The sequence below is a fragment of the Ranitomeya imitator genome, chromosome 2 (assembly GCF_032444005.1).
Source record: "Ranitomeya imitator isolate aRanImi1 chromosome 2, aRanImi1.pri, whole genome shotgun sequence".
NCBI lineage: Eukaryota > Metazoa > Chordata > Amphibia > Anura > Dendrobatidae > Ranitomeya > Ranitomeya imitator.
Window position 1 is genome coordinate 447,928,685 of NC_091283.1, and position 15,570 is coordinate 447,944,254.

The 15,570-nt window shown below is 47.5% G+C and overlaps 1 protein-coding gene across 1 annotated transcript; it reads left to right on the forward strand.

Annotated features, from left to right (window-relative positions):
• The first annotated feature begins 5,556 nt into the window (after nucleotides 1-5,556).
• FAM110A (family with sequence similarity 110 member A) lies at nucleotides 5,557-11,819 on the forward strand. The gene is made up of 2 exons (XM_069751034.1): nucleotides 5,557-5,653; nucleotides 8,037-11,819. The coding sequence occupies exon 2, from the start codon at nucleotides 8,132-8,134 to the stop codon at nucleotides 9,125-9,127; it is 996 nt and encodes a 331-aa protein (XP_069607135.1). The 5' UTR covers nucleotides 5,557-5,653; nucleotides 8,037-8,131; the 3' UTR covers nucleotides 9,128-11,819.
• Nucleotides 11,820-15,570: the final 3,751 nt, after the last annotated feature.

A 15,570-nucleotide genomic window follows, 5' to 3' on the forward strand; every position in this document is an offset into this window, starting at 1 on the left:
TTGGGTTGTGCAATGTACTGCGCAGGCTGTGCAATGTACTGCGCGGGCTGTGCAATGTATTGCGCGGGTTGTGCAATATACTGCGTGGGCTGTGCAATGTACTGTGCGGGCTGTACAATGTACTGCGCAATGTAATGCACGGGCTGTGCAATATAGTACGCGGGCTGTGCAATGTACTACGCGGGCTGTGCAATATACTGCGTGGGCTGTGCTATACACTACGTGGCCTGTGTTATACACTACGTGGCCTGTGTTATACACTACGTGGCCTGTGTTATACACTACATGCGTGGTACTGCACGGGCTGTGCAATATACTACGCGGGCTGTGCAATATACTACGCGGGCTGTGCAATATACTGTGTGGGGTGTGCTATATACTGCGTGGGCTGTGCTATATACTCCGTGGGCTGTGCTATATACTGCGTGGGCTGTGCTATATACTGCGTGGGCTGTGCTATATACTCCGTGGGCTGTGCTATATACTGCGTGGGCTGTGCTATATACTGCGTGGGTTGTGCTATATACTCCATGGGCTGTGCTATATACTCCGTGGGCTGTGCTATATACTCCATGGGCTGTGCTATATACTCCGTGGCTGTGCAATATACTAGGTGGCTGTGCTATTTACTACGTGGGCTGTTATATACTACGTGGCTGTGCTATATACTACGTGGCCGGCTGCAAACAATCAGCGACAGGTGCAGTCCGGCCGCGAATTGGAGCGGGATTTGAACCACACTTCGCTAATTGGTCGCGGACGGCCGAATCCTGTGTATTCAATGTATTATTCTAAAATCTTCATAAATAAACTACATACATATTCTAGAATACCCGATGCATTAGAATCGGACTACCATCTAGTCTACTATATAATTGTCTAAGGGTCACTTCCGTCTGTCCTTCTGTCTGTCGCGGATATTCATTGGTCGCGGCCTCTGTCTGTCATGGAAATTCAAGTCGCTGTTTGGTCGTGGCAAAACGCCCATGACCATTGCCACAACCAATCAGCGACGGGCACAGTCCGCCGGCAAAATGGCCGCTCCTTCCTCCCCGCAGTCAGTGCCCGCTCCATACTCCCCTCCAGTCAGCCCTCACACAGGGTTAATGCTAGCGTTAATGGACTGCGGTGTAAGGCCGGCGTCACACTCAGCGTATAAAAATACGGTCCGTAATTTACAGCCGTAATACGCAGAAAAGTCCACAAAATAGTGGTCCGTATCTCCTCCGTAGGCAGGGTGTGTCAGCGTATTTTGCGCATGGCATCCTCCGTATGTAATCCGTATGGCATCCGTACTGCGAGATTTTCTCGCCGGCTTGCAAAACCGACATACGGACATACAATGGATCCATGTTCTCAAAAAATCATAAAAACATATATACTGTCTATATATATATATATATATATATATATATATATATATGTCATTGAGACACATATATATATATTAATATTTACTTCAGCACGAGATAGCTTTAAAGCCGGTAATTCAATTGCCGGCTTTTCCTATCTCCTTCCTAAACCCGACATGATATGAGACATGGTTTACATATAGTAAACCATCTCATATTCCCATTTTTTTTTGCATATTCCACACTACTAATGTTAGTAGTGTGTATGTGCAAAATTTGGGCGCTCTAGCTATTAAATTTAAGGGTTAAATGGCGGAAAAAATTGGCGTGGGCTCCCGTGCCGTTTTCTCCGCCAGAGTAGTAAAGCCAGTGACTGAGGGCAGATATTAATAGCCTGGAGAGGGTCCACGGTTTTGCCCCCCCCCCTGGCTAAAAACATCTGCCCCCAGCCACCCCAGAAAAGGCACATCTGGAAGATGCGCCTATTCTGGCACTTGGCCACTCTCTTCCCATTCCCGTGTAGCGGTGGGATATGGGGTAATGAAGGGTTAATGTCACCTTGCTATTGTAAGGTGACATTAAGCCAGATTAATAATGGAGAAGCGTCAATTATGACACCTATCCATTATTAATCCAATAGCATGAAATGGTTAATAAAAACACACACACATTATTATAAATTATTTTAATGAAATGAACACACAGTTTGTTTGAATATTTTATTGTTCTCTCAATCCACCCGAAGACCCTTGCTCTGTAACAAAGGAAACATAATAAACCAACAATATACATACCTTCCGATGATCTGTAACGTCCCACGATGTAAATCCATCTGAAGGGGTTAAAATATTTTACAGCCAGGAGCTCTGCTATAATGCAGCTGTGCTCATGGCTGTAAAACCCCGGGGAATTAAGGTAATGTAGGTCAATGACCTGTAGTTACCTTCATTCGTGGTGATGCGCCCTGTGTACACCGCGCTGAATTGCCGGCTTTTCTCTCTAACACCGCTGCGTTTTTCTCGCAAGTCACACTGCTGGTCCGTGTGTAATCCGTATTTTTCTGGCCCCCATAGACTTTCATTGGCGTTTTTTTTGCGCAATACGGTGACAAACGCAGCATGCTGCGATTTTCTACGGCCGTAGAAGACCGTGTAATACGGATCAGTAAAGTACGGCTGATAGGAGCAGGGGCATAGAGAAGCATTGTACCGTATGCAATCCGTATTTTCAGCACCCCTCTTACGTCCGTAAAACACGGTAGTGTGACGCCGGCCTAACGCACTCCATTAAAGCAGTTATTAACCCTGTGTGACCAACTTTTTACTATTGATGCTGCTTATGCAGCATCAATAGTAAAAATATCTAATGTTACCGCTGTGCTTTACGGCCGGCCCTCACAGTCAGTGCGGGAAGCTGACTGCGAGGGACGCGACAGACACCGGAATGTAAGTATGTAGTGTTTTTTTTTTTTAGGTAACCAGGGTAAATATCGGGTTACTAAGAGCGGCCCTGCGTTTAGTAACCCGATGTTTACCCTGGTTACAAGTGAAGACATCGCTGAATCGGCGTCACACACGCCGATTCAGCGATGTCAGTGGGAGATCTAGCGACTAAATAAAGTTCTGGCCTTCTAGCTCCGACCAGCGATCTCACAGCAGGATCCTGATCGCTGCTGCGTGTCAAACACAACGGTATCGCTATCCAGGACTCTGCAACGTCACAGATCGCTATCGTTATCGTTCTAAAGTCGCTCAGTGTGAAGGTACCTTAAGCACATGTCATCATGAATTAGATGGGATGTGCCAGACACCCGTCCTGCCCCGGCTCCACTAAACTGGCATGAAAAGTCGCAAAATTTTTGTGCAATCCCAAGCTCTGGGGAAATGACTTTGATAAATCGGGGCCATAGTCAAACATTTGTGCACATTTTGACATTGAGGACGCAGTCAGACGGCCGTCTAACATGGACGACAATTGTATCGCAGTGCACGGAATGGCTGGCGGCTCTCCTGCATCAAGCATAAAAGCTGCATAAAAATTCAAGCACACACTTGGGTCAGGAGAGCCGCCAGCCAGTCCGTACACTGCGTTACAATCATCGTCTGTGTTAGGCTATTTTCACACATCAGGTTTTTGTTTCAGGCAGAATTCAGCTAATGTTTGAAAAAACGGATCCGTTGCAAATAGTGGAAAAACTGATGCAACGGATCCGTTTTTCTGCCGGACCCATTTTTTACTTTTAATATGGAGTATACATTTACTACCTGGAAAAAGAGAGAGAGATCCGGATCGGATCCGGCAAAAAATGGATGAAACGTCTGGCCATCAGGTGCAATCCGGCGCTAATACAACTCAATGAGAAAAAAACGAATCCGGCGCAAGAAAACCCGGATCCTTTTTTTAAAAACTTGCCGGATTGTGCCTGAAACAAAAAACCTGACATCTGAAAGTATCCGAAGGCTACTTTCACACTAGCGTCGGAATCTCCCCGTCACAATGCGGAGAGATACTGCACAATGGAGGCAGCGGATGCATTTCTCCGGCGCATCCGCTTGTAAGGTGCGGGGAGGTGGGGGCGGAGTTCCGGCCGCGCATGCGCAGTCGGAAAAAGCGGTCCGTCAGGAGCAAGAAACGTTACATGTAGCGTTTTTTGCTCCCGACGGTCCGCCAAAGCACGACGCATCCGTCGCTCGAAGGATGCAACGTGTGGCAATCCGTCGCAAATGCGTCGTCAATACAAGTCTATCCTTTTGCAGGATGCGTTTTTTCTGCAAAACGACGCATTGTGACGGATTGCAGAAAACGCTAGTGTGAAAGTAGCCTTAGACGGCCATCTGACCACATTCTAAGGTTGTGGCTACATGGGACGCGCGACAGCAATTTTCAGAAAGTAGCGTGACCAAAAGCATTTGTGCAGCTTGTCAGCAACTTGCTGTCATGCAACTATTTTGGAGCTGTAAAACAAAATGGATGGGACACAGATAAGTTGCACGCAAGTCGCAGTCGCCTTGCATTGAAGCTTATGGAGAGGGAATTCAGCACCTTTGGAAACATTTGTGACTGTGTTATAGTCGCCAGAGGTCGCAGTGCGACACCATAGGAAATTATTAGGTGCGATGTCTCAACGCGACACTGCGATTTCACTGTCGCGCGGGACACTTGGAGCCTTGCGCGTACAATAAACGTTTTTTTTCTTGTACATTGCATACATTATCCATTGACTATGATGCAGACACAATCTTGTGTCTGAAGGACAGAAGTAGACAGAAGTAGTTTGATGGCTTCCATCCGACTTCCTAAAAAACTGAGCCATACATTACAATTGGAGTTCACATGGACTCCATTTGTGCTCTTTAGTGACATTATCCATATTTTCAGAGGGGCACAAGAGCGTAGTTGAATATATATTTTTGCGCCCATTCGAGAAGACGGCCACCGCCGTAAACGCAGTCCACTTGAGATCTGTTTCTCTCACTGTAATGAATGGCTCCATCAGGGCATGTCTGAATCAATTTTTTTAGGGAATCAGACAGAAACCATCATTCCCCTTCTGAACAATGTGTATACCAAGCCTAAGGCTACGGTCACACTATGGCTACGTTCACATTAGCGTTGCGCGCCGGTGCGTCGGCGACGCAACGGCGACGCAACGCGCGACGCACCAAAAACGCGCGCAAAAACGCTGCGTTTTGCGACGCGTGCGTCGTTTTTTGACGAAAATCGGATGCACGAAAAATGCAACTTGTTGCATTTTCGTGCGTCCGACGCTAGCGTCGAAAACGACGCACATGTCGAAAACGCAAACAAAAAAACGCACGCGTCCCCTATGTTAAACATAGGGGCGCGTCGCCGCTGCGTCGCCGACGCAACAGCGACGCACATTAGCGTAACGCTAATGTGAACGTAGCCTATCAGCATTTGGTCAGTATTTCACATCAGTATTTGTAGCCAAAACCAGGAGTGGGTCAAAAATACAGACTTGGTGACGTGTTTCTATTATAGCCTTCCCCTCTTTGTTCCACTCCTGGTTTTTGCTTGCAAATACTGATGTAAAATTCTGACCAAATACTGATAGTGTGACCTTAGCCTAATTCAGATGACACTTTCTAGGTAAAAGTAAAACCTCAGCACATGGGAGACAAGCGGGCTATCAATGGTTAAGTGCTGGAGGAGATTAGTAGTCATACAGGAAGAGGTGTGGGAGTCAGATGTAGGGGTGGAGGCACAGTGAGAACCAGGTGAGGAGGCCACAGGCTGAGAAGGAGGCACTGAGGACTCTGCAAGGGCTCTGACCTCCCAAGGTAAGAGGTGACGTGTAGGAACGCTGATATGTGTGGTGACCATGGTAGGAGCAGCATTAAGTGCACATATATGTCAGGAACACATTTTACCATAGATCCCAATTTTTTACCATAGATCCCAATATACCAGACCGCAGCCAAATTAATGTCCTCAGGAATACGCGTAGAGGGCCACCTCGAAAAAGTATAGTGGGTATTTTTTTTTTTTAACTATGGTGGATTAGTGCCATGACATTTGTCCTGACTGGCAGCAGAGACAAGTTCACGGTAGTATCACACAGTGTTTTATTTTATTTTTTTTTTGGGGGGGGGCGGGGGGGGGAAGCTGCTGCCGTATTTTGAGATAGAAGTTAATCCAGCAGAAAGGAGACGTCTGAGAACTTCCTTTTACAATTCCCATTCCTTCTGACTCTTCTGGCTTCCGCTCATGAAAATGCCTAAAAAATTGCATTGTTGCCCCCCCCCAAAAAAAAAAAAAATTGCTGTTTGTTGAACCTTCCTAATGTCGGCAGATAGCTAGAGTAACATGGCACTGTTGTGTATGTAGGTGGCCATACAAGGAGACACTGCTGCTGTGTAGGTGGGTGTCTGAACTAAACAATGCCGGTGTTGTTTAGGTGGGTTGCATTAGGATGCCATAGGTAGGAGGCTACAGGAAAGGTTGCACCACTGCTCAGGTAGGAGGCTACAGGAAAAGGGGCACTGCTGCTGTGGGTAGGAGGCTACGGGAAAAAGGGCACTGCTGCTGTGGGTAGGAGGCTACGGGAAAAGGGGCACTGCTGCTGTGGGTAGGAGGCTACAGGAAAAGGGGCACTGCTGCTGTGGGTAGGAGGCTACGGGAAAAGGGGCACTGCTGCTGTGGGTAGGAGGCTACGGGAAAAGGGGCACTGCTGCTGTGGGTAGGAGGCTACGGGAAAAGGGGCACTGCTGCTGTGGGTAGGAGGCTACGGGAAAGGTGGCAACGCTGCTGAGGGAGGGGGCTACGGGAAAGGTGGCACCGCTGCTCAGGTAGGAGGCTACGGGAAAGGTGGCACCGCTGCTCAGGTAGGAGGCTACAGGCAAGGTGGCACCGCTGCTCAGGTAGGAGGCTACAGGAAAAGGGGCACTGCTGCTGTGGGTAGGAGGCTACAGGAAAGGTGGCAACGCTGCTGAGGGAGGGGGCTACGGGAAAGGTGGCACCGCTGCTCAGGTAGGAGGCTACGGGAAAGGTGGCACCGCTGCTCAGGTAGGAGGCTACGGGAAAGGTGGCACCGCTGCTCAGGTAGGAGGCTACGGGAAAGGTGGCACCGCTGCTCAGGGAGGAGGCTACGGGAAAGGTGGCACTGCTGTGGGTAGGAGGCGATGAGAAAGGTGGCATTGCTGTGGGTAGGAAGCTACAGTAAAGGTGGCACTGCTGTGGGTAGGAGGCGATGGGGAAAAGTGGCATTGCTGCGCTGCAGAGTCAGTGGCATGTGACACCATATGTGCGGATACACTGGGATTTGATTCCTCATCACCACCACGCACCCCGGCCGAGCTCCAGGTCACTTTCCTCTATAGCTGGGGAGGGGATAATTCATGTTTAAATTTAATTGTCTCCTTTTCTCTTTTTTGGATTCTGTCCCTTCCCCCATCCACTCCCTTCTTTCTGTCAACCTGATGGACAGGTCATTGTGGTTGGGCTGACCCTCCCTCCACCAGCACTCATCTCCCCAGAGGAGGTGGCTCCAGCCCCCCTTTCACAGAGAAGGCTTTTTTTCCCCCCTAATGTGGGTCACCGGTTGCCCTGGTGATGCTGTTCCCCATTATTAGGAGCACTTTGCCGTCCCCGCCTTGTGACAAAGAGCTGTGTGGAATATTGCAACAGGAAGGTGCATCAGAAGAGAGCGCTTTGCCACTGGTAGTGCCAGGGGCTGCCCTTTAGACAAGTTGCACAAGACATGTCATTGTGCGATTGCCCCACTGTGCCAGCTGCAAATCACTCAATCATGCGGCATGATGCAAAGATAATTCCAGGTCATAGAGCAAACAAATCAATAGATAATGTGAATTTCCCTGAGTGGAATTTTCCAGCCATGGAGCAGCAGTTCAGAGACAGATGTCTACAAGGGGGGCTCCTTTAGCAGAGAGGGTGGGGGTTTGTGGTTGGTGGTATTGCTGCCAGCAACTGCCACACAGGGTGGGTGGGAGCTGGACATTTTGAAGCGGTGCCTGTGGCAGGGATTGGGCGAGTGGATAGGAGAGGGTGGAGGGCTGTATGGGGAATAGAAAGAGCCCGCCCTCAGCTACAGCCTGTGGCTTTGTGTGTGTGATGCTGTCAGACGGCAAACACTTGTAAACTGCACAGTAGAGGGATGAGCGGAGTTAATATTGTCTCTCCTGCTTCGCACTTCTTTTCCTGCAGGAGAGTCTCTTCCATCCTGGACGCTGTGGGATGTTAGGATTTGCCGTCCCTATAGAAAAGCGCCAAGACCGAACGCTTACGGAAGAGTCCTTGCCATGTCCGTGGGCACGTTCCAGTCAGCAGGCATGGGTGCCCCTCTCGCTTCCGTCATGCCGTTCCGAATCCTCAACAAAGGTCCTGAATACTTTCGACGTCAGGCAGAGAACGGAGCTCGGAAACCCAGTGCGGTGGAGAGGCTGGAAGCTGATAAAGCAAAGTACGTCAAAAGCAAACAAGTGGTCAGCACCAAGCAAGAGGCGGTGAAGCCAGCGCTGTCCCGGCAGCCACTCTTCTCCCCGGGTGTTCGGAGAGTGCTGCTGACCCCCAACCGCAAGGGCTCCCCAACTACGACAAGGGGAGAAAATCGAGGTGTGAAAAATTCTCTAAATCTGGAGATTCTTAATAACCTTATAAACATTTGTGACAGTCCTCTGACCTCCCCTCGGGCAGATATTGTGCCATGGCAAGAAGGGGAAAAGCTACAGAATTCATCCACCCCAAGCACTCCAGTCAGCCCCCGGATGCCCAGCACAACGGCTGTACGCAGAGTGGATGTTCGTCCTAGTGATGCACCTCATCTACCCCCTTCTCCATATATCCTCATCACCCCAGTGATTGAGCTCTCCACCATATCGGGCCAGCCCCCTGACAGTCCCCTCTGCTCGCCCACCGATACCCCAAGCGAAAAAGGGAAAAAGCAAACCCTTCTGCATCGTTCCAAGTCCGACCTGAGCGACCGGTATTCCCGAGCTAGCGCCGATCTTGAACGTTTCTTCAATTATTGCGGTCTGGACCCCGGGGAGGTTTCCAACATCGGAGCAGAGCATTTCGTCCGGGCAAGTTCAGATATTGTGTCCATCAAGTTCCACAGCGTCAGCGCAGAAAGCTCCGAATACGCCCAATCCCAGGTCAGCGCAGTCACGCCTGAAGAGACGGCAGCAGCAAAATCGCGCATACCTTATGGGATATCGATCATTGAACGGAACGCCAGGGTCATAAAATGGCTGTATGGATTACGGCAAGCCAGAGAGGCCCAAAAACTGTCCTCGTAGCAGGATGCTGTGGCCTCGCGCAAGGCTGGGCAGTTTGTGGATTTGTTACACTATTGGGACCACCAATCTGTTTTTGTAGTGTTTAGTGGGAGTTTGATACTTTACATGTATCTGGCTGTTGCAAAACCGCGACTCCCAGAATATACTGACCACGCCAAGGCATCCTGGGATTGTAGTGCTGCTACAGGTGCAAGGATCTAGGTATAATTGTTGACGTATAATCGTCTTGTATTGGTAAGTTAATACCAAGCCCAGTGCTCCCCTGGATCATCAATGTACAACTATGGCATGTGCCAGCATGCTGAGACTTGTAGTTCCCCACCCGCAGGTTGCATATCTTGGATCCTGTATACCATACAGAAGCACAATACAATACATAGAGATGGACCAAGCCTTTACCCCATTAACCCCTGCTCTGCTGAGTTACTTGAATCTGCTCCTCTCAGCTCCGAGCAGGTGTTGGGTTTTCAGGCTCGTCCTGTGATACCTGAGCCTGAAGCTTGCAGCGCCCCTCGCAGGTCAGAGCCTAATAAACTCTACCTGATGTATAATATGTAGGGTACAGCGCTGTGGTACACAGGGGCTGCATGGCGTAGTGACTTTGTGAGAGATTCTGAGTGGTTTATACTAAGTAGCACAAACAGCATTTCAGTCACTTTTTAAAACCTTGGGTTATGATTAATGAACCTCCTGATTGTGTGTGATGTAGCAGAGATGAGTTTGTCATTGAAGTCAATATAATGCAGTAGATTTTCCATATAAAACATGACAAACTCTGCTCTGCTACATCTGTAACGGTAGCTCTGCTGCATGTATCCGATGTTGCACTGGATCCAGGGATCAGTTATGTTCATTCTCAGGACAAATCTTCCGCCTGTCATCCCGTCCATGTCATTTGCATGTAGCTGAGCAGCCTTTGCATTTATGCAAATAAGTTTCCAATTTAAAGGGGTTTTTCATTTTTCTTTGTACGATGGAATGTTCTGTGACTGTCTCTGATTCTCCATTATTTTCAGGTCTGCTACCTGAGTTTAGGTTCACATCGCATTAGGGCGATCCGTTAAACGGATCCGTTACTAAGTGGCGCTAACGCTATGTAATGGATCCGTTAAACGGATGGCACTAACGCGATGTGAACCTTGCCTGATAGTGAATGGTTCGTCCATGATGGCTTTACAGCTTCTGCAAGGTTTCCACTCAATGTCAGCAAGATGAGATTTTGTCAATGATGAAGAATTGAAACCCAAATACAGTATATGACAAAGTTCCCAAGCTTTCATTGTAAAATGACTGAACGTTACTTACACCAAACTGAAAAGCCCCTTAAAGGGATCCTGTTAATACATTTTTTTAGATATGAGGGTAACAGTATAGATATACAAGCACCTGTGCCCAAATTAAAAGTATACCTTTTTTTTTCTGTAGGGACTTGATTTTCCAGTCATGAGAAATCTAGCATAGACACCATATGCAAATCAGGCTGATTAGCGCTGGAGGCGTGTATATCCAAGTCATACAAGACCACTGGCACGCCCCCAGTGCACTTCTAGTCTGATTTGAATATGGCATCTATGCTAGATTTCTGGCATATCAGATCTCTACAACAAAGGCGTCATTTTTATTGGGAGACGAGCGTGTATAAAGCCATACCACTATCCAATCCCATCAGACTGTAAACAGTATTTTGTTCTGAAGGTAAGTGAGGTCTTCTGTATCCCATAGGTCAGACCATGGAATGCCATTCCTAGAAGCTAGATTGATAAGACCGGGTTCACACTTTTTCTGCTGCACTTTTTTTTTCCCCATTCATCTTCTTGTGCAGACAGATTTTTTTTAATATAGCTGTATAGCGAGTGTATATTTATTTTTCTAACGCAGAGCTCCAAATCGACTATTAGAAAAAGATACTGCAGCCACCACTAGAGGGAGCTCACTGCAGACTGTAATGTTATTGTGTTCGATGTGTAAACAGTATGCAGTAAGCTCCCTCTAGTGGTGACGGCAGGTAGTCAGAATGTCATCATGTATCTGTCATTTCAGGGGATCTAGAGCTCTATATACCTGGAAAAACAAACAAAAATCACACTTTCAAAGTATCTGGGGGATAACTGTGCGCCTAAAGCTGGCTCATGTTCACACTTGCAGCTGTCTCATGCTGGATTCTATTCATTTTTGTGAAGTCAGTCATAACAAAGTGTCCAAGTAATAGTCCCTTAATAATGAATGAGATCCATCATGATGTTTTAAAACGCCTAAGCTGATGCAAAACCGCCATACAATGGACAATGTGCGGCTGCATTTATCAATCCACGGGAAAACGGATACAAAGCGGACACAACTGGAGGGGAGATCTGCACATCTGTCCGCCATCACCCTCATCCTTTCTCCGGATCTGATGGCACACCATTCGCCGATGGATTTTGTTGACCTTAAGTGAACGAACTACAGGTCAGCGAGCGCCAATAAGTGTTGTGGACATGGAACAGGGAGTCCCCTGTGAACGTGGGGTTAATATTAGCCGCTGTGTCAGGACGTGGCGGCACGAAGGACAATGTGCCTCTCATTAGCAGGCTGTGTGGGCCGCTCCGCTCCCAATGAGCCTTTTGTCTTCACTTGCTGCTTCCAAACAATTTTGTGTTTTGTAAAGAGCTTTTATCTTGTTAGTAAAAAAAAAAAATGAAACTCTCTGGTATCTGATGTATCCGCCACCTCATTCTCCTTATTTTGGGCTGTGAAGGGGTTTTGTTTGCAGCTTGTTATGTATACACATGGACAGTAAGCAGACTGTTAAAGGGACACTAACACGGGAGGTTCTGTTAATGTTTAGACTAATTCGCTGTATTCTGTTATCAGCCATTTTAGGCTGCAGAGAGGCTGTAACTGTAGTATACAGGACAGCAGGACAGGATGAGTAGAGACCTCCCTTTACCCCTAATTTGCCATAGATCTCCTGTCTGGAGAAGCTTGTCTCCTAACGATGCTGCAATATTATACTGGTGGGTAATGACACTGATATATGCATGCATGCGCGCACACTGATATATGCATGCGCGCGCACACACTGATATATGCATGCGCGCACACACACTGATATATGCATGCGCGCACACACACTGATATATGCATGCGCGCGCACACACTGATATATGCATGCGCGCGCACACACACTGATATATGCATGCGCGCGCACACACACTGATATATGCATGCGCGCGCACACACACTGATATATGCATGCGCGCGCACACACACTGATATATGCATGCGCGCGCACACACACTGATATATGCATGCGCGCGCACACACACTGATATATGCATGCGCGCGCACACACACTGATATATGCATGCGCGCGCACACACACTGATATATGCATGCGCGCGCACACACACTGATATATGCATGCGCGCGCACACACACTGATATATGCATGCGCGAGTGCGCACACACACACTGATATATGCATGCGCGCACACTGATATATGCATGGGTGCACACAAGGATATATGCATGCGTACACACTGTTATATACCTATTACACATATATAATACACACATGGATATATACATATTACACACACTGATATATGCATGCGCGCGCACACACACTGATATATGCATGCGCGCGCACACACACTGATATATGCATGCGCGCGCACACACACTGATATATGCATGCGCGCGCACACACACTGATATATGCATGCGCGCGCACACACACTGATATATGCATGCGCGCGCACACACACTGATATATGCATGCGCGCGCACACACACTGATATATGCATGCGCGCGCACACACACTGATATATGCATGCGCGCGCACACACACTGATATATGCATGCGCGAGTGCGCACACACACACTGATATATGCATGCGCGCACACTGATATATGCATGGGTGCACACAAGGATATATGCATGCGTACACACTGTTATATACCTATTACACATATATAATACACACATGGATATATACATATTACACACACTGATATATGCATGCGCGCGCACACACTGATATATGCATGCGCGCACACAGTCATGGCCAAAAGTATTGACACCCCAGCAATTCTGTCAGATAATACTCAGTTTCTTCCTGAAAATGATTGCAAACACAAATTATTTGGTATTATCTTCATTTAATTTGTCTTAAATTAAAAAACACAAAAAGAATTGTCCTAAAGCCAAATTGGATATAATTCCACACCAAACATAAAAAAGGGGGTGGACAAAAGTATTGGCACTGTTCGAAAAATCATGTGATGCTTCTCTAATTTGTGTAATTAACAGCACCTGTAACTTACCTGTGGCACCTAACAGGTGTTGGCAATAACTAAATCACACTTGCAGCCAGTTGACATGGATTAAAGTTGACTCAACCTCTGTCCTGTGTCCTTGTGTGTACCACATTGAGCATGGAGAAAAGAAAGAAGACCAAAGAACTGTCTGAGGACTTGAGAAACCAAATTGTGATGAAGCATGAGCAATCTCAAGGCTACAAGTCCATCTCCAAAGACCTGAATGTTCCTGTGTCTACTGTGCGCAGTGTCATCAAGAAGTTTAACCCCTTTCTACCATTGGACGTACTATTCCGTCCATGTGGGGTGGGCCCTACTTTCCAAGGACAGAATAGTACGTCCAGCGCGATCGGCCGCGCTCAAGGGGGATCGCGGCCGGGTGTCAGCTGGGGGCTAAAAAATAAATTTTGTGGGAAAAAATTTTTGTTTTATTTTTACGGCTCTGCATTATAAACTTCTGTGAAGCCCTTGGTGGGTCAAAGTGCTCACCACACATCTAGATAAGTTCCTTAGGGGGTCTACTTTACAAAATGGTGTCACTTGTGGGGGGTTTCAATGTTTAGGCACATCAGTGGCTCTCCAAACGCAACATGGTGTCCCATCTCAATTCCTGTCAATTTTGCATTGAAAAGTCAAACGGCGCTCCTTCCCTTCCGAGCTCTACCATGCGCCCAAACAGTGGTTTACCCCCACATATGGGGTATCAACGTACTCAGGACAAATTGTGCAACAACGTTTGGGGTCCATTTTCTCCTGTTCCCCATGGTAAAATAATACAAATTGGAGCTGAAGTTAATTTTTTGTGAAAAAAAGTTAAATGTTCATTTTTATTTAAAGGGAACCTGTCACCCCGTTTTTTCAAGAAGAGCTAAAAATAGCGTTAAATAGGGGTTGAGCTGGGCTTTACATTAGTGTATTTTGGAGCCTTTATTCCCTACCTATGCTGCCGAAATACCTTTGTAAAGTCGCCGTTTTGGGCTGTCACTCACGCTGGTCAGGTCATATGGGCGTGGTGACAGCGCTGTTTCTCCCCCAGATCTCTGTTGGTGGCGTAGTGGTGTGCGCATGTCCAAGTGGCGAATCCACTGCGCAGCTTCAAGGAAAATAGCGCGATCTGCGCTATTCAGCCGTTTATCGGTGGGCGCGGCCATCTTTTTGAGGCCGCGCGTGCGCAGATGGTTCTTCTCGGCTTCCCGGGGCTTTAGGAAAATGGCCGCGGGCTGCCGCGCGTGCGCAGATGGAGATCGCGGCGGCCATTTTCCTGCAGCCGAGATGCGAACTCGGCTTCAGGAAAATGGCCGCCGAGATCGCCCCCGTAAGATTCCCAAGCACTTTGGATAACATACGTATGGCCACCAGTCATCTCTCAGTACTCGCCCATACACACAAACTCTCGCTCAAGTTTTCACGGGGTAGAGGAAAGAAGAGACTGGTCAAAGCTTGGAATCATTTAAACAAAAACTAGTATAAACCTTTCTAATATTGTGACATTTGTTGTGCAACTCACGGGTGCGCAAAAAATCTTCTGGCATTTTTATGCCAGCTTCGATAAGGTTTTTTTTTTTTTTAATGAGATGGTCACAGTGCCACCAAAATTGGTGGATTTGGCCGATTGTATGGAGGACTTTAGACTTTGCGCTTGCTAGGTCTTATTTAGGCTAGGCTTACACACATACAGTGCTCTTCGCTGAGCAATTTGTCGAGGTTTGTCGGAATTCCCCAAAAAACAGTACTCTGAGAAAAATCCCGATGGAGCCATTGACTTCATAGAAGCCGATGGTCGCTGTGGACACTGTCTGGCCTCTATCCTGGCACTGTTCTTATTTTTCAGACATGAAAAAAGTGATCTGCCAAGACGAAGGCCAGACTATGTCCAAAGTAACTTCATTGGCTTCATTAAAGTGAATGGCTCCATAAGGGTTCCTCATCAGAATACTGGTTTTCCAGGATTCTGATAAAAGCCATGACGTAATGCTCAGCTGATAGCACTCTTTGAGTGTGAACATAGTCTAAAAGGGGGTGTTTCCATCTCCGAGATCATATCCTAATATGTAGTGGGTGTAATAATATTAGCAAATACCTTCAATTAGAAATGTAGCATAGGTCTTCTGATTAGCCATGTCGCTTACCCCATGTATAG

Excerpts from the sequence above, each read along its gene's own strand:
- FAM110A (XM_069751034.1), top strand. The coding sequence starts at position 8,132 with ATGTCCGTGGGCACGTTCCAGTCAGCAGGCATGGGTGCCCCTCTCGCT.